Source organism: Thamnophis sirtalis, unplaced genomic scaffold, assembly GCF_051295495.1.
Source record: "Thamnophis sirtalis isolate CommonGarterSnake01/CBP01778 unplaced genomic scaffold, rThaSir2_p1.2 scaffold_1, whole genome shotgun sequence".
Taxonomy (NCBI): domain Eukaryota; kingdom Metazoa; phylum Chordata; class Lepidosauria; order Squamata; family Natricidae; genus Thamnophis; species Thamnophis sirtalis.
Genome location: NW_028261381.1, coordinates 75,247,925 through 75,269,925, shown reverse-complemented (window position 1 = coordinate 75,269,925; position 22,001 = coordinate 75,247,925). Strand labels below are relative to the sequence as shown.

At 37.0% G+C, this 22,001-nt stretch overlaps 1 protein-coding gene across 1 annotated transcript in view; it reads left to right on the top strand.

Annotated features, from left to right (window-relative positions):
• MUC6 (mucin 6, oligomeric mucus/gel-forming) overlaps window positions 1-22,001 on the top strand; it is a gene marked incomplete at its 3' end in the record, with an annotated part of 65,841 nt that overhangs the window by 23,199 nt on the left and 20,641 nt on the right. The window contains exons 6-15 of the mRNA XM_087704105.1: window positions 454-541; window positions 1,904-2,013; window positions 2,746-2,953; window positions 8,889-9,011; window positions 9,830-9,950; window positions 11,498-11,636; window positions 14,884-14,988; window positions 15,550-15,622; window positions 15,876-16,013; window positions 18,329-18,490. Coding sequence (XP_087560231.1) covers window positions 454-541; window positions 1,904-2,013; window positions 2,746-2,953; window positions 8,889-9,011; window positions 9,830-9,950; window positions 11,498-11,636; window positions 14,884-14,988; window positions 15,550-15,622; window positions 15,876-16,013; window positions 18,329-18,490 — 1,267 coding nt within the window. The remainder of the gene's footprint in view (window positions 1-453; window positions 542-1,903; window positions 2,014-2,745; window positions 2,954-8,888; window positions 9,012-9,829; window positions 9,951-11,497; window positions 11,637-14,883; window positions 14,989-15,549; window positions 15,623-15,875; window positions 16,014-18,328; window positions 18,491-22,001) is intronic.

Below are 22,001 nucleotides of genomic sequence, written 5' to 3'. Positions count from 1 at the left end.
AAGGTAAGTGACCATCTGTTTCCTCTTGGGGGGAAAAAACAGTGGTTGAGAAAGAACACTTGATGACAAATTCCAGAGGAGGAGCTGTACTAGGTTGTCAAAGCAAGAACAAACAGGAGTCATATGTGATGCCTTGTAGATCCGGCAGGTTTACTGCAGCATATCTGTTAATCATTTAGGGTGTCACAGCAGGATGGCTTCTTAGATTTCTTTTTTCCTGCTAATTGGGCAGTGTCTCACTATTAATATTGCAGCATAGGTCAGGCTGACCTGGACTGCAGCCCATGATTTGGTTAAACAAACATTGTAATAGGCATGTTGCTGTCTGGATTGACTCGGAGGTGCATTCCACTGATCAAAATGGCATTACTCTATAAATTTTATAATTTATAACTGAGAGGAGAACATTCAGCATGGTTGTTTTCTAATTGATTCTCTTTTCCCTTTTTTAAGGTTTTAATTGAACAGAAATATAGGGGAAGGACATGTGGACTGTGTGGAAATTTTGATGGGCAAGAGTTGAATGAGTTTCTGAGTGACGGTATGATTATCATTATTATTTACTAAATATAAATGCCACCTGACTTCTAATGACTCTATCAATTAAAACATGAAGAACATGGCAAAAAACCCCAAGAAGATAGCAAAGGCAAGATAACAGACCAGGTGGAAATAAAAGAAAACAATCTAAATTTAAAGGTGGCTCCAGACATTCCCAACAAATGCCTGGGTGAAGAGTTAGGTCTTCAGGCCTTCAAAACACCAACAGCTATTTGGATCTTGGGGTGGACCTCAGTCCAGAAGGCAGATTCACTTCTGGGGTCCTCATTGATGATACTGCTTAGTTGAAGGAACCTGGGGCATTCCAATCCTGCCAGATCAAATCGGCCATGCAGATGCTATGGGACATCCCCAGGTAATCAGGCCCTAAACCATATCAGGTTTTCTAGGTGACAACTAGCACCTTTAGTCACACCTGGAAGCAAACTGGCAACCAGTGCAACTCACAAAAGTAACATTCTGTCTATACAAGACTATTCAAGGCAAGAAATTACTGAGCTTCTTACTCAGAGAAAACTATTTAATAAGATAATAATACTAAAGATCATGACATGATTTCCAGACTTTTTTTTATTTATAGGTCCTGCTCAGGGAGGAGGGTTCCATCTTAAGTACAGGTAGTCCTTGACTTACAATCACTGTTGAGCCCAAAATTGCTGTTGCTTAACAAGACAGTTTTTAAGTGAGGTTTGCCCCATTTTATGGTATTTCTTGCCACAGTTGTTAAGTGAATCTCTGCAGTTGTAACATAGTTGTTAAATGAATCTGGCTTCCCCATTGACTTTGCTTGTCAGAAAGTGGCAAAAGATGATCACATTGACCTTGGGACAATGCAACCATCCTAAATATTTGCCAGTTGCCAATCATCCAAATTTTGGACACATGACCATGAGGATGTTGCAACACTCGTGTGAAAAACAGTCATAAGTCACCTTTTTCAGTGCCATTGTAACTTCAAATGGTCACTAGACAAATCGTTGTAAGTAGAGGGCTACCTGTATGATTCAGGATTTGAAATGCTCAACTGGATTGATAATGTTCTTCTTGTACTATAAAACTAATGAGTTAATAGTAACTGATTTGGATTTTACAGGTGTTGGGCTTATGGGGGGGGGTTACAGAATGCAAAAAGGGATGGAAAAGACTGAAATGACCATTCTTTGCCCAAGCCCCAAAATATTTCAAAAGGTCAATTTTTCTCTAGAGCAGTATTTTTCAACCTTGGCAACTTGAAGAGGTATGAACTTCAGCTCCCAGAACTCTCCAGCCAGCTGTGCTGACTGAAGAATTCTTTAAGACTCATTTTGATCAAGTTCAGTAACATGTATATCTCAATTAACAGGTATTCTTCTGGACCCATATAAATATGCAAGTTTACATAAAATTGATGATCCTGCAGAGATCTGTCCTTTTGAAGGGATGACGACTCCTACCATTCCTCAAAATAAAGATGTAAGCACTATGTCATTATTCTGCTATATTTAAATTCCCTTGGGAAAAGGGTGTAATAAAGAAATATTACAAATCTGAAGAAGAATAGACGGCTCCATCTATCTGAAAGGGATTGAGGGAAAGTGTGTCTATTGTAAACTTACCATTTTTCTATTATAGAATTTTTCAATCATTTTTGCTTTCCATTCATTATGGAGTTGCATTTTCTCTCAGTTGTTTCTCAGTTAGTTAGTTCCCCATCTTCTCCTGCTCTGGTTTAAGCAGGAGGTTTCCCTTTTCATCTGAGCACAGGGAATCGGAAAAAAAAATCCTTACTGCTAAAAAAGAATATTTGTAACAGTATTAAACAGTAGGGTACTTCGTCCTCTCTGAGTGCTGATTTTCTTGCAGACAACCTAGTTTGGTAATGAAACATCTGCAAGAAAACCACCAAACTCAAAGACCAAGAAGGACCCCACAAATATTTTTGCTATGAATTTTTGCTGTGATTTTGACGCTGATATGAAAAGGAAAACCTCATTTCCCATTTTCTAGAAAGCAGCAGCAGGACAAGACCAGGAACAAGCTGTGATGCAAGAGTGACAATCTGTCTAGCTTGAACCACAGAGATCTATACTGCTGAATATTTGTAGCTTGATGGGATATTCTTCAAAACTCTTAGTGGTAGTCTTCAAAATTGACAGTGTGTGTGTCCCTTGATTGAGACTATATGTTTGTTCATTTTCTTCTTAGGCCGCACTTTGCTTCCAACTGTTACGCCTCGTGTCACCGTCTTGCAATATTTCCAAAAAAGAATTTGTTATCCGTTGCCAACTGGATATGCAAGACTGCAGCAATCCAGGACACTCCAATTGTAGTTGTGCTACTCTTTCAGAATACTCACGGCAGTGTTCCATGTCTCATCAAGAGGTGACCAACTGGAGGACCAAAGATTTCTGCTGTGCGTTCAATCATTTACATCTCTAAATATCCATGCTGGGTAATATGTTGTAGCATCAAGACTCTGAAAGTGTGCTTTCGTTGCAAATAGCACTCTAATGATTTGTATTAAGAAAAGAAATACAAGTGAAGAGAGGAATCCTTGTTAATGGTTCTTCTGCTGCTGCTGTGCCTTATAGTTGCACACCCGCTTGGTAGTTATTTTTGGATGGTTTTGCCTTTGATTGCTTCTTATCTTTTGCTGTATTTCTTCTCATCACTGCCAACTTCCATCAGTGTGTCTTGAAAGCTGTATCAAACTCAACTAATGGTTATTGCCTGGATTTACTACTAAAGTATACATGTAAATCTAGCCAGTTTTTATATTCTCTTTAAAATAGCCTAGAGTCCAGAAAGATGGATTGTAGATGCAACTGTATTATGAATCATAATGCATGCAACTCAGTGATAACTGTTCATACACAAAACAGTCTCATCGAGGCATAGTATTATATATTAAGGCTATGCAATCCTTTGAGTTTGATTTAGAAGAGCTGGAATTATCTTGGCAGTTGTGTCATTTTGGAAACTAGTATACAACAGTATGAGTTGCAGACTGGCATTTTTGTGCATTTCAAAGTACCTTTTTCAAATTAATAAGTAAATGCATTGCTTTCAAAAATGTAATACATTTCACATATTGATTACTATTATTAGACAACTCTTTTCACATATATACAAACTCACAAGTGTATATGTGGATTCATCAAACCTAGGATTTTAGGAATTTTTCCCATAAACGTGGCACTCAGAGAGTAGAGTCTCCCTTTTCGCTATTTGGAAACTTTTCTCCTTATTGGTGAAACTGTGGCCAACTCTTATATAGAACACATTTAAATATTAACAAATCCATTATGAGTTACTTAATTAGAATGGTTCTGGTCCCGTATTAAGCCTGTGAGATGCAAGTTGGCCACTCCTAATATAAGTAAAGAACAGGCCATTTCCCCAACCCCCAATCCAGTGGATTGTTGGGAAGAAATTACATAAGTAGAGTTGGGATTCTGCATGCCCACCAGTAAGATAATTTTCTGGAAAACTGAACAGAATTGAACCAAATTTAATCGGAAGAAAAAAACCATCAAAAGAAAGATCAGAGTAAGAAATGGTGTTGGATCGATTGGGGTTAAAGAGCAAAAAAATAATCCCCTCCCCATCCTCAAACCCATTTCTATGGGAGCAGCTCTGAATATAACTTGCCTCTGTCCTCCCTTTGTCACATAATTCAAAACAGAGCCCTCCCTGTGATTCCCAGTATACATATAAATCAGTGGTGGGATTCACTTACCTTTGCTACCAGTTCGCAAATGTGAGCATGCTTGCGCATGCTCAGAAGGTTGCACATTATGTCAGGATGGGTGGACAGAGTCTCCAGCAGCCACCACTACCGGTTCACCTGAACCCATAAGAACTGGCAGAATACCACCACTGATATAAATGCAACATTAGAGGACAGTAAAATTATGCATGGACGCCCTTCCATAGAAAAGTTGAATTAGCTTGTAACCCAGAAGAAAATCCACATACTTTCTATGACTGTTTCTGGTAAACGGCTTGGAGAATATTCCAGCTGATGTGTTCTGTATGCTTTTCTTGCCTTGTTAAAGACAAACAACAAGACAACCAAGCAGATACACTTACTGGCTAGACAAAAGTTCTCTAAACGCATCGAAGAAAAAAAATACTTTAAAGCAGTTTCCTCAACTCTGAGGATAGAAAAAAGTTAATGTTAAAACATTTTGATTGAATCTTAAATAATAGTAAATTCTAAATAAAACAACCAGTGAGCATTATATTAAAATTATGTCCATAGTGGGAAGAAATAATGGGATATGTTTCAGGATTATGAGATTTATGTGTGTTAGAAGCATCCGCTTGGGGCAGGTGAATTCAAAGAATTGTTAACTTCATGCCACAGTATCTTCCACTAGAATGCAGAAACTAATATATTAGGATAATTTCATTGCTGACTTCTTTCTTAATAGAGCCTTCATGTTTAATATATTTTAGTTTCTCGTTGCTGTCTATTATAATTTCAAGTTGGTAGCTATCTGCAAATGATGACACATAATTCCATTCATTGATTGGAATAATAGAGATTCCACCACCAATAGGCAGAGGTTAAAAGGCAGTCATCTCACATCTTAGAAATTACTGATAAATAATGTTGCTTTCTGGAAATAAACAGCTTTGAGAAAATGAAAGCGTAAGAAGGAAACTATTAAGAAATACCCTTGCGTGGTCCAGGGTGCAGATTCTTTTGTAGTTAGAAAGGCAAGTAATTCAGGGGACAGTCCTCTCTGAGAACAGCAGCACCCTGATGAGAATCTGTAAAGCTGTCACAATCTGACAAGATATATCAGCAGACCTTAGGCAGATAGCACACATGCATGAGATCACAATGAGGGGTCTTTCCCCTTCTGGCATGCAATGTCATGGGAAAGTCATAATGGCATATTTTCCTCTTACCAGCAGCCAGCCTCAACATGAGATCACAATAGTGGCCTGTGTTTATAAGCCCAACACTGTCAAACTGTGGCCACTGTGCCCAGACTCTCCTCTGGATGCAGATGGCTTCACAGCAACCCTTCTGTTCCTTTATCATGTAGTTTCTCTTTCACTAGCATGAGCATATGAAAGAACATATGGACACAGTTTCTTCTTTTATAAAGATGGATAACATAATTGTGATTACCTAAGGTTCTTGCTTTAAAAAAAGGCAAGTACAGGTATAGAAACAGCAGAAAAGGAGATTTCAATGCCATTCATCCAAAGAGAGATTTTTTTTTCTTACAGAAGAAATCCATACAATGACCTAGGATACAACTAACAAGGCTTCTGAGAAGATATTAAGACTTTCTGCTTCAGTTTTTGACTAATATAAAAGCACATAGCTAAGATAATGCATGGCTCATTGTCTTCTCTGAAGCCATGCCAATCTTAAGAAAAAAAACGTGTTCGCATAAATTAAATAGATTTTTTAAATTCCTAAATACATTTGATTTGGATTTTATCTTGAAGGTACATGAATGGCAAAAACATGAGTATACACAGGAAAAAAGTCTCTTCTTTAAGCATAGGATTCCAGCTATAGAATACATCATCTATGATAGAATCTTATAGGGTCCTTCAAAATAATCATTCTTAATCAAAATACTGTATCTTATCTATGAGCCATGATGTTGCAGTAGTTAGAATGCAATACTACTGCTGGCTTCCTATGCTGACTGCCAGCTGACTCCAGTTTGGCAATTTGCTTCTCACTGGCTCAAGATTGACTCAGCCTTCCATCCTTCTGAGGTCAATAAAATGAGGATCCAGATTGTTGGGGGCAATAGGCTGACTCTGTAAACTGCTTAGAGAGGGCTGTAAAAACGCTATGAAGTGGTATATAAGTCTAAGTGCTATTATTATGTTTACTGTTATTTAATCCCATTGGAAAATTTCTGCAAAGTGTTGTTTCTTCAACATTCATAACCTCTGTAGGACATAAATTGACTTTTATTTCTGCATGTTTTAGCATCACATTTTTATCATAAATTCCATGGGCCAATGTCAAAGCCCATTATTTGGTTCTGCCTGAAACTCTTAAACCTGTTCCAGGTCTTTAATGTTCTTCCAATTTGCTCTATTCACGGACCTGAAATTGTCATCCCCTCAAAAAACAAAACAATTCATTCCTATGCTACCAAGTCATATTATTTCACATTTGTTTCTGAATGCTGCTTCTTCAGTTAGCCATTTTATTTTCCATGTTAGCCATTCCTCTCTGTATGAATGATTTGACATTAGCTCTGTTTGTCCCTCTAAATTGTACCAGTTTTCACAGAATACAGTGTCATTTTTGAACAAATATTAGAATCCTGTAGCCTTTCCTTACTAGTCCTTGCTATCTTATGGACAAAATTCAGGCAAGTTACTAAATATTGCAAAAAGAAAAAAAACCCATCAATATTGGAATAGAGTAGCTGCAGTGTGGTGTGGTGGCCTAGAGGTGGAGTTCTTGCCTCATGCATCTATTCCTCTATCTGGGCACACTGAAAATATATCTGCTGAACAAAACTCCGCATTGGTGACAGGAAGAGCATCCAGCCATTAAAACACTCTGCTAGCTCCATTCAGTTGCCCAGACTCTACCCCGCATGGGATTATGGAGTCGTTAAATGAAGATGCTTGGAGCAGAGTAGCTGATATGATACAGAATATGAGATGAAGAATGAAGTCCCAAAGATATAATATTATTTCAATATAATTGAAATTTTACTAGGATTGAAATTTGTAGATTTCATTTCTGTGAAGGCCTAAAGAACAGCAGGGTGACCTAGTAGTGAACTCACTCCCACTCAGAAGGTTGAAAGTTCAATCCTAGCTACTCTTAGGGCTTAAAGAAAAAATATCTGCTGCTAAACTCCACATATATATGAGGAAGGGCATCTGGCCAGTGAATGCTCAGCTTTGTCCAATTACCCCAACTCTACCCCAAATAGGGGCTACATGATCATAAAAAGAGAGCTTTATTTCTGTCAAGGCCTAAGAATCAAAGTTCAAGATTTATTGGGAAAATAAGAGTAGATTAGCATAAGGTCTCAGAAATGAACTGAGAAGTTCATCATTCATATAAAAACAATGTAATCAAATCAAAATAGACATGTTGATACTTGAACTCATGTTATATAGATTTAATTTTCATTATATTTTGACATACCTTCCTCCTCCTCCACATTAGGACCAAAGTTGTTCCTGGAATATTTATCTACAGCATCATAAAATTATGTCACTGACATACCGTATTCTTTGTAGTATAAGACGCACTGGAATATAAGACACACCAAGGTTTTGAAGAGTCAAATTTAAAAAAAAGTTTTTGCACTCTGCAAACCTCCCCAAAATGGCCCATTTTTCATGAAAATGGGCCCATTTTGTTTAAAAAAGGCATGAATAGCCTTTAGGGGGCTTGCAGAATGCTCCTGGGGGTGCCCCCCAAAACAAGCAGAAATGGCCCATTTTCATGAAAATGGGCCCATTTTTGTCAAAAAAAAATTGCATGCATAGCCTTTAGGAGGCTATAGTATTCCTGGGGATTGGGGGCCCGTTTTTCACTCATTTCTGCCTTCCCCAGCCCCAGGAGCTCTCTGACAACCTTCTACAGGCTCTGCATGGCCATTTTGGTGAAGGGGTTGGGTTTTCGGGAGGCCAAAAATGCTGTATTCAGTGTATAAGATGCACCCAGATTTTCAGCCTCTTTTTTGAGGGAAAAAGGTTTGTCTGAAAAATATGGTAGTAAAAATGAAAAATTGTATTGCAGTCTCACAATTATACCAAGCAGGCCTTTCTGAGCATTATTAGTTATTCCAACAATAACTAAAAACAGATGGTTGGTTAGGTGGCAATACCAAACCAAACTTACCTCAGCAAATTGGTTCTAGTTTACATATACATGGGAGGCCACCAGACATAGTGAATACTATTAGAAAATGCTATCATATTATAATGACACTTTGCTAAGAATATTAAAAGCTACCTGAATTCAGTGGGATTCATTTTAAAATTGAGATGAAAATTAGAAAAATTGCAGGAGAATATATATATGCAGCTGTATTTTATTAATGTTCTAAATACTAGAATTCTGCAAAGATTTCTTTTCAGAACATGAAAGATTCTGCTCAGAAGTAAACAAAGACTTGTTATTTTATGTATCATACAAACCTTTACAGAAAAGAAGTCTAGACAAGGATAATTTTTAGTTTACAGTGAGTAGGGGAAAATATATTTTTACTATTATTGGCTGGAGTTAGTTGATGTTTTAAGGGTGAGGTAGACTAATCTCAAACTGCACTGTAAATCTAGTGTTTTCTTTTGTTCATGACATCTTTTAAATTATTTTATTTATTGTATAGCTCTGGGAAGATGTCCAGGTAATCAACAGTATAAAGAATGTGGTTCTCCATGTCTCAAGACTTGTTCTAATCCTGAATACAGTTGTTCCAGCTACTGTACATATGGGTGCTTCTGTCCAGAAGGTAAATAAAAATAATATGTAGAATCATCTTGGCATGAATATATTTAAGCTTTAAAGATTGTAGCAAGGGGTATATTTATATCCAATGTTTCAGTATGCAGCATTTATAATAATACTGTAGATCTCTCTCCCTTTCAAGAGATAATGTTAGGTTATTTACCTGAATTTTCTTGTAATGGATATTTTAATAATACAGATAGTCTTCAATTTATGACCACCACTGAGCTCAAAAGTCTCACTCTCAAAAGTGAGACAGCTGGATGTTTAGGGTACTTTGCATCAATCACATGGCCAATAAACTATTGCTACAATATTCATAAGTGTGAAAAATTATCCTGTCACTTTTTTCAGTGCCATTGTAACTTTGAACAGTGACTAAACAAACTGTTCTAAGTCAAGGATTATCGGTACTTCTCTTGAATCAGAATGTGGATATTGATTCTCAAAATTAGTATAGCTGCAAATAACAGCAGTAGCATTTGTCACTTTTCCTTAGGGAAAAAAGAGTTGGTTAAGTGATCCTTTCACTAAACATACAGTAAAACCAGATGAGACAGAAATGTTTTACTTCATGATTTCCTATGTAAAAGGCTTTCTTGCTGCTCAAAGACAGAGATGCACATCTAGGCTGGCATTTTACCACATCAGGATTCAGAATGAATAGAAAAACCAGAACTTGAGTATGATATTGATAGTTAAGTGAATGGATCCAATTTATTCCAGAGCAATAATTCTTTTGCCAAACCTCAAACTTTGTGCTATTAAGATTAATTAAACGGTTTCTCTTTAATTTGTTCTTATGTTTTCCTTTCTTATCAGGCACAGTTTTGAATGACATTTCCCAAAACAAAATATGTATTCCTATTGAAGAGTGTCCATGCACATGGAAGGGGGAGATATTTGCTCCTGGTCATGTCATTAAAGCAACTTGTAGAACATGGTGAGAACTCTTACAAGACCTATAATAATTATTTCAGTAATAGCATTTATGTTATACCAAGTGAGGCTAGTTTTTATTATAAGAAAAGCATTAATACATTTCAAGCACTATGAGACCAATCTGTAAGTATGAATATTTTGTAAATGATATATGAGCATCCATGACTAACTTACTTTTCACGGCTGATAAAACAACTATATCTCCCTCAGTTTGTAATATTAACATTCGTTATTAACACAGTTAATACAGCAACACAGCAGATGATAATAGATCCCAAGTTTTTGCTCACTGGTGTGATTGATTGATTGATTGATTGATTGATCAATTGATTGATTGATTGATTGATTGATATATGCCATCAAATTATTATAGACTATTGGTGATCACATAGATTGGTTTTCTCCATGAAGATCTGCCCCAGTCTGATCTTTCAGCTCTTCTAACAGCAGTCCATTAACAACAAAACTGGATGAATCCACCTAGTTGCTGGACATCCTATTTCCTTCCACATTTGCCATCATTAGAGCCTTCTCCAGAGACCTAGATTGGCTGATGTAAATAACTCCTAAATAAATGTTTAATATTGGGCTATTTCATCAATAGAAAGGACTAAGCTGGATTTCAGTGATGTTACTTCTTCCTGTAATTGTTCATTACCTCTGAAAATCTGTTCTGAAGGATTATACAGTACACTCAAAATGTATATAGTTTTGCTCATGAACTGAAGTTATTGTGTTAGTGTAAGATTACTTAACATCCATTGAGACAATACTAACTATGTTTCAAAACTATGTGAGAATTCTTGACCTAATTCCATGCTATTTATTGACACAGTTGTTTCTGGGTACATCACAAGAGAGAAAAAGGATGATTATTTGAAACAGATAAATAATACAATCTCCAGTACAATCATCCAAAAGTAAACTTAATTTTGCAAGTTAGTCCTCTCTGCAATTTTTGCCACTTGCCAGCACCTCTTTATTTTTAAAATAAAATAAACTAATGTTTTAATCAAAGTATCAATTGAAGTGGAAAATCAGGGGGGGCTCAAAGTGAGGTATACAGTATAGGCACGTTGATGATCACAGGTAGTTACTTTTGGAAATCTAGAAGGTTAGTAAACTTAACTCTGCACATTAAAGTATTAAATTCTGTACATTATAAACTTTATCTACTCCACCCAACCTTAAATTTATAATGTTCTCTCCCAGGAATTTGTGCGTAGAATGTAAACTTCTTTAAAAGGAACTTAGGCTAACAGACAGTAATGCTGGACAGGTAAAGTCAAGGATACTTTGATGTCAAGTACATAATGTCAAAGAGGCTACTCCGTATTGCTTACATGTTTGTTTAAAACTGGTTGATTAAGGCTATTATATATATTATTCTTGACATCAGTTATTCTAACCTTTAGATGCTTATTTGCTTTTTCATAATGATTCTTCCTTAAGGCCTATTGATTTCAAAATATTGTTGCAGAAAGAGGGGTTTTTGATACAATCAGACCTCCTTGGTTAGTAGTTGACCTGTATATTTCTTTCCACCAGTAAATGTACAATGGGCCAATGGACCTGTACAGAACAACCATGTCCTGGCACGTGTTCTTTGGAAGGCGGTTCCTTTGTCACCACTTTTGACTCTAAACCATACAGGTTTCATGGTGTCTGCACTTATATCCTTTTGAAGGTATTTTATATATTAAAACTCTTGTTCAACTGCTACTCTTTAATTTCATCCATCACTTAACATTTTCAGAAATATCTTCTTGGTATGTGGTATTAAGATTATTATCCTTTAATTAGAACATCCCTTTACGATTCTCTTTTTAAGGATGTAGATAGATATTTTCCAGTCCTTAGACCAGTGTTTTTCAACCTTTTTTGTGCAAAGGCACACTTTTTTCATGAAAAAAATCACAAGGCACACCACCATTAGAAAATGTTAAAAAAAATTAACTCTGTGCCTATATTGACTATAGGCGGGTGTTTTTCCCACGGCACACTTTACACTATGTCACGGCACACTAGTGTGCCGCGGCACAGTGGTTGAAAAATACTGCCTTAGACTATGGTATTTTTTTCCATATTCTTGGTATGTTCTTTATTGTTTCCTGAAGTCTCCTATTTATACATTGTTTTAACGCCTATTTGATATCCTCCTCAACCACCATTCATCCCACCCCTCCTTTTCTCTTCCTCTTTGTCAAAAAACAATGTAATCTAACTTGGCCTTTTTGTACAGGTTTCTTTCCATATATTATTTCCATCTTTTTCCCCCATGCTCACTATCACTAAGTCTTTTCCAAGCACTTCATGATGTAAGAGGTTGGAATCTTCCCATGGTTTCTTGGATATTCTTGAATCCCCTGTTCTTTTCCCTGTCATTTTCTTCTATATTTATGAGTTCAGACAACTGCCACTTTTCACCTGTTATTGGATGTTTACCAGCTTTTGCATAATCTATTCTGGCTTTCCTTACATGCCATTTCTTAACTACTTCTATAGCCTAGTTCTATAACTTTGATAGATGGCTAATGTGTTCTTTGTTATCTTCTAGCTTTTGTTTTATGCCTTCTATAAAGTAAGAGTGCTAGTCAGTTCTTAACTATTTAAATATATGCTCACTGATGTCATTTGTTTCTTTCAAGCTAAGTAGGTATAGGACTGCTTACTGAAATCTTAATCTACTTTCCGTATCTACTCTTGCAGAATAAAACTGCCATATTAACTGGTTATGGGGCCATCAAACTGTGTGTGCACATATAATTACATATAAAGCTTTTAGTAAATATTGTTTTATTTATATAAGCGATTTGCAAAACTCACTACACAGAGAGGCAAAAACATCATAGAGGAATTAGTTATTTCTATTATATTATTCCTGTTATGCTTTTCTTTGTGTTTGTGTGCCTTCAAGTCAGTCTTGATTCTTGGTGACTACCTGGACAAGTCCCTGTAGTTTTTGGAAGAAGTTTGCCCTTGGCTACTTCCTAAGGCTAGGAGAGACTGACTGGCCCAATATCATCCAGCTGGCTTTATGCCTAAGGCAAGACAGTTTCTAGCTTGGTGTCTTAACCACTAGACCAGATTGGCTCTCTGTCCTCATTGCAGTATGGATATTAAAGGGCTAAATAACATATTTATTAATATATGTCAATATGGCTTTCTTAAAAACTTAAGCAATCTCCCTAGCTATCAATGTCAGCCTGACTGGTCTTGAGTCCCACATATCTTCTCTTCTATTCTGGACCCATATATCTTTTGAAGATAGGGGTAACATTGGCCTCCAGTCATCTTTCTTTTTTTTTCTTTTTTTTAAAAATATATATTTTATTATGTTTTCATTCTATACAATCACATATTCACTGTGCTTAATCAGGGCATATAACATTGAATAATAAACACGGCCCTCACTTATATAGAAAATGCCCTCTACAATACAAACCCAGTATACCACCTTGGCCTGCCATACACCCTCTTTCAACCCCCTCCAACTTTCATTCTTCCTTCTCACACACCCCTCTACGCCTACTTCCCCTCCCCTTCTTTCTAACCTTAACCCTATCACTCCCTCTCCATTCCCTCCCTCCCTTCTCCTCCTCCTCTCTCTCACCCTCTCCACCCTCCTTCTTCTTTCACTCGACTCTTTCCTTCGGTATCTATTACCTTCCAGTATATTCGGTTTGTTCTATTTTCGCACTAACATTGAAAAGCCACAGTATACAAATACAATCATGGAATTTAACACATATTGTATTTCCCCCCTCCCCCCTCCCCCTAAATCCCCACCTCCCTTCCCTCCCCCCGACTTCCCAAAGACCATACGTGGTATAATTTTTGAACAATCACAGTCTAAAATAGCTCTACATTGAACTCAGCTTCTTACTGTTACCCAAATTTTAAACAATTTAAATTATTACTGATACTAAGCATAAGCTATCTGGAGTTTCTTAGTCCCATATTTACTTTTTATGTAATCAATCCACTTTTTCCAGTCTCGTTTATATCTCTCGTTTGAATGTTCTTTGAGATATGCTGAGATTTTGGCCATTTCCAGTCATCTTTCTTATTGCTTATTGTCTATAAAAAAAGAAAAAGTTAAATCAGATCAATGAATCATACCCCAGGATGCTGCCCATCTCTTTGTGGAGATTTAAACACATTTATATTATACCTAAATTCTTTGACTATGTTTCCATCAAGTTTCAATCTTGTCCTTCAATGAATCAATCAGAATAGAGCTGGAAGGGACTTTTGAGGTTTTCTAGTCCAATCCCTTCCTCAATCAGGATGCCATATACCACTTCAGACAAGTGACTGTTCAGTATCTTCTTAAAAACCTCCAATGAAGAAGCACCTATAACGTCTGAAGGCAAGCTGTTCCACTTGTTAATTGATCTCACTGTTAGGAAATTTCTCCTTAATCCCAGATTGCATGTCTTCTTGATCAGTTTCCATCGGTTGTTTCTTATCCTGCCCTCTGGTGCTTTGGAAAATAAGATGACCATCTTCTCTTTGTGGCAACCTCTCAAATACTGCAATACTGCTGTCATGTCATTCCTAGTCCTTCTTTTCTCTAGACTAGCCAAACCCAATTCCTGCAATCTTCATTCTCTTCGTTACAATTGTCTGGTGGAACATGTACCTTCTTGTTAGTAAAGACTGGTCCAAAATAGAAGCTAAAATAAGACTTAGTTTAAACTATCCCTGTCTCCATTTGGATGTAAAAAAGTAAAATATGAATGAAACAAATGTGTTCATAAATATAATTAGTCCAGTGAGCTACTATCCCCTACACAGTAGCTCCATCCTGAGTATGAATATATGGATTGCAAACATTTAACACAACTTATAAAGTTGGTAGAGTAGTGATAGAAAAGAAGTGAAAGAAGGTGGGCGTTTTTTCCCTTCTATTGCATTTCTTTCTTTTCTAGAGCTCCATGTTACCACACAATGGAACTTTAATGGCTGTTTATGAAAAGTCTGGCTTTTCCAGTTCAGAGACATCCTTGGCAGCTATCATTTATATCTCAGAAAAAGTAAGTATCCAACCCACGGATAATATTTCACCTGATATAATCAAATGTAGCCATTATAACATAGAAACATTATCCCCCCATTGACATTCAATCTACTTAGTGGTGGATAATGTTTTCAGATACAAATACACAGAGTGCAGAACAGAGTGACAGAAATATGTGTGCCTGGAAGCAAAAATAATGATATGAAAAATTCTTCAAACCATTGACCTGGTTTGCACATTATACAAAGCTATGTTTTGTTCAACAATGACTTTATTATGTAAATAACAATTGAGTAGTTCTTAAAATTGGTTTGCAGAGTCCCTGGTGTGGTCACTCAATCTCACAAGATTTTAGCATTTTCCCCTGAAATATCATGAGATGTTGTAATTCTTTTGCAAAATTGAAAAAGTTTTAGATGCAAATACTAAAAATATGTGAAACTTGATGAAGTTGGTTTGAAGAAGGCTATTTTATTTACCTATATTTATATTCTAAATCTAGCCATAGAAAAGTTCAATATTTTGCTGGTCTTAGAACTAACCCTGGTTTCTAATTAGGATTCTGTTTTATGAACAGGAGAAAATTATGATTTCCAAGAATGAAGTGTTTGATGATGAGAATGAACTTAAGTGGTTACCTTACACAACAGGTAAGGGAAGGGAGACTATGGAATAAGCATTCAATAACTTGATGGTTTCGCCAACAATATGCATATTACCTGTATATATTTTCTATGTTAATTGCATTAATAAGTATTATATTCCAGCTAGATGGGATGCACATTTAAATAAACACAGCCTAAAAGCAAAGTTTGCAAAAAGTTTTATGTTTAATTTAAATCATGGTTTAAATAGATAAACTGCATTCAATATAATTTGCTTATCTAATCTATTGTATTTTAGGGGACATCACCATCTTCAGACAATCATCAACTCACATCCAGATGTACACGCCTTATGGGCTGGAGATATTAATTCAAACTGGTGCAATATTTCAAACTTACATTAAAGTTGGACGCCATTTTAGAGGCACAACCCAAGGTAAACAGTTTTCTTGATTGGTGATTCTCTATTGGGAAAGCTGGAAGCCCTTGCCAAAGAATAATAATGCTCTGGAAAAGCATTTCCAGAGTTTTATTTTCTACTAATGCAAATAGATGAACCTTTCTACAGAGAATTTTCTTTGGGACTGAGGACATACATATCATTATTGTTAACACCAGTATCCTCTTTCAAATCAGTCCAAATCTGTGGAACAAGCCATTCATACAGGGATTTCTTTACTGAATGTGGAAGCCACACAATATTGAGGTAGATTTTCTGTGCTGAAGGGAAACTTGAGGCAGGGGTGAAATCATCTTACCTTCGCTACCGGTTCACAAATGTGAGCACACGCACCACCTCTGTGCATGCGCAAACCTTCAAAAATGGGACATAATGACATCTGGAGGGGGGTCAGCGGAGCCTCCCACCGCCACTGCTGCCGATTTGCCCAAACTGGATAGAACCGGCTGAATTGCACCACTGACTTGAGGGGATTGTTAAAAGCCTTGCCCATAGTTATTGATCAGGAGTTATTCTGATTCTCTTCACTGTCTCCTTGTTTTGAGACTGATATATTTATTTTATTTTTTACTTAAGGAATGAATTAAGCTACCCAAATAATAAATAATAGCAACATGCATCTGTTCTTGAGTAAAAACTATTTTAGTAACTGAAGTACTCTATGAAAGAGTAAGAAATTACACACATAGGTAGTCCTCTACTTATGACCAGAATTGAGCCCAAAATTTCTATTGCTAAGTTAAACTTTTATTAAATAAATTTTGCCTCATTTTACGACCTTTCGTGTCACAGTTGCTAAGTGAATCACTGCAGGTGTTGTTAGTAACACGGTTGTTAAGTGAATCTGGTTTCCCCATTGACTTTGCTTGCCAGAAGGTTGAACACATAACCCCAAGGCACTTCAATGGTCATAAATATGAGTTGGTTGCTATGAGTCCAAATTTTGATTATATGACCATGGGGATGTTGCAACAGTTGTAAGTTTGAAAAACAGTCATCACTTACTTTTTTCAATGCCATTGTAATTTTGAATGGTCACTAAATGAACCATTGCAAGTCAAGGACTACCTGTACCAGGAGTGGGTTCCTGCCAGTTCTAACCTCTTCTATAGAAGAGATTCCACAAATCTACAGTGTCATTTAGAACTGGTTCCTCCCTCCACCCATCCACACATCATCAAGATGAAGAGCGAGAGGAGCAATTCTGGGAGTTGAAGTCCACAAGTCTTAAAGCTGTCAAGATTTTTTTTCTAAAGGGTTAGGGGTACAAGGGTCTTGTAACTTGACGGCTTTAAGACTTTCGTGCTTCAAATGTCAGAGTTTCTGAGCCAACATTTTGGTTGCTAAGCAAGAGCGTTGTTAAGTGAGTTCCACCACATTTTACAAGTTGGCCATGCTCACCCAGTCACATGGCTGGCAAGCCACTCCCACCCGGTCACATGGCCAGCATACCACTCCCACAAAACAGGCCATACCTACAGAAGAGATTCTAAAAAAAATTGAAACTCACCACTGACCTGTACTGATGCCCAAACAATATAAAACTTTTTTTAAAGGAACAGAACAACGTACTTATGCATGTCATGTCAATAAGATGTCAATAAGATACTTTTACTGGGAAAAATAGACTTTGAATGACTGTACTACTAAATATGTATAAACATATGAATAACAGTGGAACTTAGGGAGCGATTAGGGAAATATATATAAATACATTTTAATCTAAACATGTGTATTAATAGTAGAATTATATGGATTGAAGAACTGGAAAGAAAATGAATAGAAATACCTTAAATGAATAAATGATTGTGATTGATACTTAAAATTGTATAAGGAGATATTGAAAAATGTAAGAATGAAGGATAGAATGTTGATTTAACTATGGAAATATGAACAACAAAATAGGTGGAAAACATGTCTTTGAATATTATAGTGATATGAAAGGGGGGAGTTAAAATAGGGATAGAAAATAGTGGGGAAATAATAATTATATATTAATATGTTAAGATATACAAAAGGACAGAAAGATGGTTCAGAAAGGAAGATAATAAAAGACATGTATAAATAATATGAAACAATGGAAATGAAATGTAATATTTAGGTATAATAAGACTATATTTATGGTACTGAAATGTATGTTACCCAGCTACCATACCATTCATACTATGTATAAAGAATATAAAAAATAAAAATTTGATTGAATACATTTTTTAAAAAGATACTTTTCATTACTGATATATAGTTTTAAAAATCCTTCCTTTTTTATCATTGTTATCTTCTCATTTCACCAGGGTTATGTGGTAACTACAATGGAGAAACCACAGATGATTTCATGACCAGTATGGATATTACTGAAGGAACTGCTCCTCTTTTTGTGGATTCTTGGAGATCTGGGTACTGTCCATCTGCTGTTGAAAGAGATACAGATCCTTGTTCTATGAGTCAACTGAACAGTATGTGAAGTATTTGGTCCTTTGTGGGCATGGGAGGGGACAGAAGATGTAAATTATAATAAATATATAAAAGGAAGGTCATAAAAGTATCCCACCCCCACCCAAAAAAGTTTTCACTTGTGTGGAGGAGGAGAAATGTTTATGAATAAGACTTCTAGGAGTAATATCACCTGATGGTTATTTATTTATTTCGTTCTAGTTTACCTCATGGCTCCATTTAAAAGATTTGAAAAATGGTGCTTGAGAAGCAGTGCAGTGCCTTTTCCTCCTGTATTCTTTCCTATCTAAATAGTCTCTCCCCAGGGGTGGGTTCTGGCAGAGACTACTGCCGGTTTGCTCAGGGATGCGCCACTTATGTGTGCGCGCTTGACGTGCATACGCAGTACAACTAAAATTGCTATGCTCATGCGCAGAAGCAAAACCCAAGGAGAACCAGTTAGGGGGCATGGCAGGCTTGGATCGCTGCTGGTTCCAGTGACCCAGGCTGCCAAGCTACTATCGGTTTAGCCGAAGCGGTCCAAACTGATAGGAACCCATCACTGTCTCTCCCTCATGAGAAGCAGCTACAATTCTTGGTTATGGTTCTCTCATGGCTGTACTCAAAAGAATCTAGATCCAGCTATCCTACTCTTGCCATACATAAGATTGAACCACAGGTGGGATTCAACCAGTTCTCACCAGTTCACCCAAACTGTTAGTTAATTGTGCAGTTTGGCGAACCAGTTAAAAATAAAGTGCAAGAGAGGGTTTTTTTCCCCGCTCTCTCCCTTCAATTAATAGTTCCACTTAACAGTTACAGCTGGAATGCAGTCCATACATACTGAATCAAGTCAATAAACAACAGAAACTGACAGGATTAGGGCAGCAGAACACATCGATCAGTCATCTAAGGATGGGATTAACCAATTCCCTTCAGGAAGAAGGACAAGATTACAAACATTTTCATTATAAAGAATATTAAGTAACACTTCTGTGATCAGCTGATACTCCCTGGAGTTTGCCAAGACCTTTTAGAGCTGCTGCAGTGTTGGCTACTTCTTGTTTCTTCCTGGGAGAAAAAATACAGGAGGGGACAATGATGCAGTTGGATCATACAGGCCGTGAATTTAGTGCATGTGTGGTCCTGCCAGCTGTATTGTTTCTGCTGTGAAGCACCCAATTTAGAACATAGAGAACATAGAATAATAGAGTTGGAAGGGTTAATGGTTTTTGACAGCACATCCAGGCTTTCAATTGGCTTCAAGAACTGCTCTTAGTTTCCCTCTCAGCTGCTGTGTTTGCTTTGGGGTTGACTTTTTTTTTTAAAGGGGGAATTGCTGTTTTAAGTTATCTGCATTGTTTTAGTGGTGCCTGGCACTGTCCTTTTGAGGTGTACTTCTGTCACTCTTTTTGAAAGCTTCTAGTGATGGAGCACCCACAACTTCTGAAGGCAAGCTATTCCATTGGTTGATTGATCTAACCCTTGGGGTGGGGGTCATGTGACTGGATGGGAGTGACATTAAGTTGGCCATGCCCACCCACTCACATGACAACCCAGCCATGCCCACCTACTCACGTGACCAAGCTACGCCCACCAAGCCATGCCCACAGAACTGGTAGTAAAAAAATTGAATCCCACCACTGGATTGAACCACCTGCAGGGGAGGAATAATACATAGTTTTCTAGTTTTTATCCTCAATGCTGCTGTCTCTCTTCTTTTCTGAAATATATGGAACTGTATATAGTGTATTTCAATATAAATTCAGTGAGACCCAGTGAGGTATGGTGGTTAAGCAGTGGTAGGTTGCAGGTGGTACGCCCCACTACGGGCATAACGGAGCCTCCCCGGAGCACCAGGTACCGTTCCGGTATGGTGCTTTGGAGGACCCACCCACTCGCCCATGCTCCTTACCTGTCTTTAAACTCCTCAGGGCTTCCGCACACATGCACAGTATGTACAGCGCCTGCGTGATGCTCCACTAAGCAGCTGGAGTGTCGTGGAGGCATCGCTGGACACCAGGCCCTGTTGCAACCGTACTGGTTGCAAAGGGATCCAGAACCCACCACTGTGGTTAAGGCACCAGCTAGAAATCAGGAGATTGTGAGTTCTGTTTCCCCCTCAGGCACAAAACCTGCTGGATTATCTTGGGCTTCTCAGTCTGTCTCAACCCTAGGGAGAACCACTTCCCAAAAATCTTGCCAAGCAAACTAAGGGACTAATCCAGGCAGTTTCCAGAATTCAGTAGTTACTTGAAGGTACACAAACACACACACAAGCAAAACTAAAACATTCAATAGTACAATTTTTACACAGTATGAAAACTCTTTGAGGTACTTGGATTCTTTACTGTATGATTTGATAAAGGACAATGACATAAAATTGAGAGATTTCATTCCAAAACTAACTAACTTACTGACTAACTCACTTCATGTCACTTTCCTTTGTTTCACTCAGCTCCAAGTTATTTCACTTCAATTGACAGATAATATACACAATTTGGAATAACAAATGCCTAAATAAAACTTCTCCTTAATCACATTGGAAGATGACAGAATCAGCAGAAAATCTGACTGGTTGGGGGCGGGTAGAGAGAACAACCAGTAGTTTATAAAAACTCTGGAAATCTAGAAACCTTTTATGGATTTTTTCTTTTTTGCTAAAAAAAATAATGTTTGTGAGGGGTTGAAGTAATGATTTATGGATTTGGTGACTGAATAAAGTGTTGATTGTGGGATAGAAGGAATTTTTCAAGCATAATTTTAAAGAGAGGGGAGGGATAATCTGTTTGCAACCACCACCAAAAAGATTGGCAGTCTCTTCTTTAATTTTCTTTCCCCCCCTTCTTTTTCTAATTGTATTGTTTCTTGTACTTTTTCTTTTATCTACATACATACATACATACATACATACATACATACGCTTCTCCTTAATTTACTCTAATAATTGCTGCCACCTTTCAATAATTGCTTCATATTTATTGTATCCTGAGGAGATTAATTTTCTTTTCACAATAATAGCTGTGGCCTTTGTTGTTATTATTATTGTCTTGGTTGAAGAAGAGCGTTTTCTAATATCGTACTTCAGTATTGAATAGTTTCAGTGACATGATTTCCTAATGGATTGCATTCTCACAGCTCAGGTACAGTCCGAGCAATTATTATCTGAAGCTGCTGTCTGTAAGTTCCCAACTCACAATCATACATTATTAATACAACCATGCTAAATGCATTTCCAGTCTGCAGATGATAAGTTGTTATGGGAGAAGTACAGATTGTTTTTTAAAGTCTTAGAAGATGATTAGCCACTAGAATAGCAAGCGATATGGCAGCAGTTATAATATATTATTTAAACATTGCCATTCTATATAAAAAGCATAAATTTTTGAATTTTGGAGATAACCATGCAAAAGGGTACACATCATGTTTATAACTGAATAAAAATATTCATGCTATATAAACGGGGAAATTAACTAGGGAATGGATATTTTATATTCAAAATTAAAAATAGATTAAAATTGGCTAGGCTTCTAG